The sequence below is a fragment of the Poecilia reticulata genome, unplaced genomic scaffold, assembly GCF_000633615.1.
Source record: "Poecilia reticulata strain Guanapo unplaced genomic scaffold, Guppy_female_1.0+MT scaffold_233, whole genome shotgun sequence".
Lineage (NCBI taxonomy): Eukaryota > Metazoa > Chordata > Actinopteri > Cyprinodontiformes > Poeciliidae > Poecilia > Poecilia reticulata.
Window position 1 is genome coordinate 104,342 of NW_007615027.1, and position 1,538 is coordinate 105,879.

Below are 1,538 nucleotides of genomic sequence, written 5' to 3' on the forward strand. Positions count from 1 at the left end.
GGTTGGATGGACGGTTGGATGGACGGTTGGACGTACATCGGTGTGAACGTTCTGCTCGCTCCACAGGAACTGATCACCGCCTGGTACATCGGCTTCCTGTGTCTCATCCTGGCCAGCTTCCTGGTTTACCTGGCAGAGAAAGAAGACAACGAGCAGTTTGAGACGTACGCCGACGCCCTCTGGTGGGGACTGGTGAGACTACACCACACACAGCCGGAGACTGGTTCTGGTTCTGGTCAGCTTCATTTTGTGGAGAGCATCAGAGAACATCAGAACTGAGCTCTACTTTGACAGATCAGGGTTACCATGGCGACAGCATAGTTATAACTACAGCTTACAGGTGAGTCCAGGCGTAGTGCAGAGATCCCAGCAGGTGTCCTCTGATATCCTCCTGATCTTCATCTGATGATGCTGTCGTCTCCAGGCAACAGGACAGTCTGACCCGTCTCCTGGTGTCTCCTCAGATCACCTTGACGACCATCGGATACGGAGACAAGTTCCCCGTCACCTGGAATGGACGCCTGCTGGCTGCAACCTTTACTTTGATCGGCGTTTCCTTCTTCGCTCTGCCAGCTGTGAGTGACTTTATGGTTTACCTGAGATCACCTGAACTCAGCTGGACTCAGCTAGACTCAGCTGGACTCAGCTGGACTCACCGGAACTCAGCTGAACTCAGCTGAACTCAGCTGGACTCACCTGGACTCAGCTGGACTCACCTGGACTCACCTGGACTCAGCTGGACTCAGCTGGACTCACCTGAACTCACCTGGACTCAGCTGAACTCAGCTGGACTCACCTGAACTCACCTGGACTCAGCTGAACTCAACTGGACTCAGCTGGACTCAGCTGAACTCAACTGGACTCAGCTGGACTCACCTGAACTCAGCTGGACTCACCTGGACTCACCTGGACTCACCTGGACTCACCTGTCTCTCTCCAGGGAATTCTTGGCTCTGGATTTGCTCTGAAGGTTCAGGAGCAGCACCGACAGAAACACTTTGAGAAAAGACGGAATCCCGCAGCTGGACTCATTCAGGTAAGCACTGACATCACAGCTTCTCTGTGATTGGCCAGATGAGTGAAGGTGAGACTCACAAGCTTCAGCTGCTTTATCTAGAGCTTTATAGATCTAGAGCTTCCAGAAGTTGTTTTAGTTTGAGGTTTCTCATTCAGAGTGTCTGCAGGCCGCCTGGCGGGTCTACGCCACCAACCTGAGCCGGACCGACCTGACCTCCACCTGGGACTACTACGAGAGGACGGTGTCTGTCCCCATGTACAGGTGAGGCTCCGCCCCCACGCCGCCGGCGCTCCGCCTGCAGCCGCCTCACCTCGTCTGCTTGTCTGCAGGCTGATTCCTCCTCTGAACCAGCTGGACCTGCTGAGGAACCTCAAGAACAAGTCTGGACTTTCGTTTAGGTTGGTAGTTCATCCATCAGATCAGCTCCACCCACCGAGGAAAACACTGGTCCGTTAAAACCCTGTTCTCCCAGGAAAACTCTGGTCTGTTAAAACCCTGTTCTCCCAGGAAAACTCTGGTC

The 1,538-nt window shown here is 54.0% G+C and overlaps 1 protein-coding gene across 1 annotated transcript in view; it reads left to right on the forward strand.

Moving 5' to 3' along the window:
• Positions 1-1,538, forward strand: part of kcnq2b (potassium voltage-gated channel, KQT-like subfamily, member 2b) — a 23,745-nt gene that overhangs the window by 7,531 nt on the left and 14,676 nt on the right. The window contains 5 exon segments of the mRNA XM_008402480.2: positions 67-192; positions 465-575; positions 941-1,036; positions 1,185-1,279; positions 1,348-1,416. Of these exon segments, the coding sequence (XP_008400702.2) occupies positions 67-192; positions 465-575; positions 941-1,036; positions 1,185-1,279; positions 1,348-1,416 (497 nt within the window).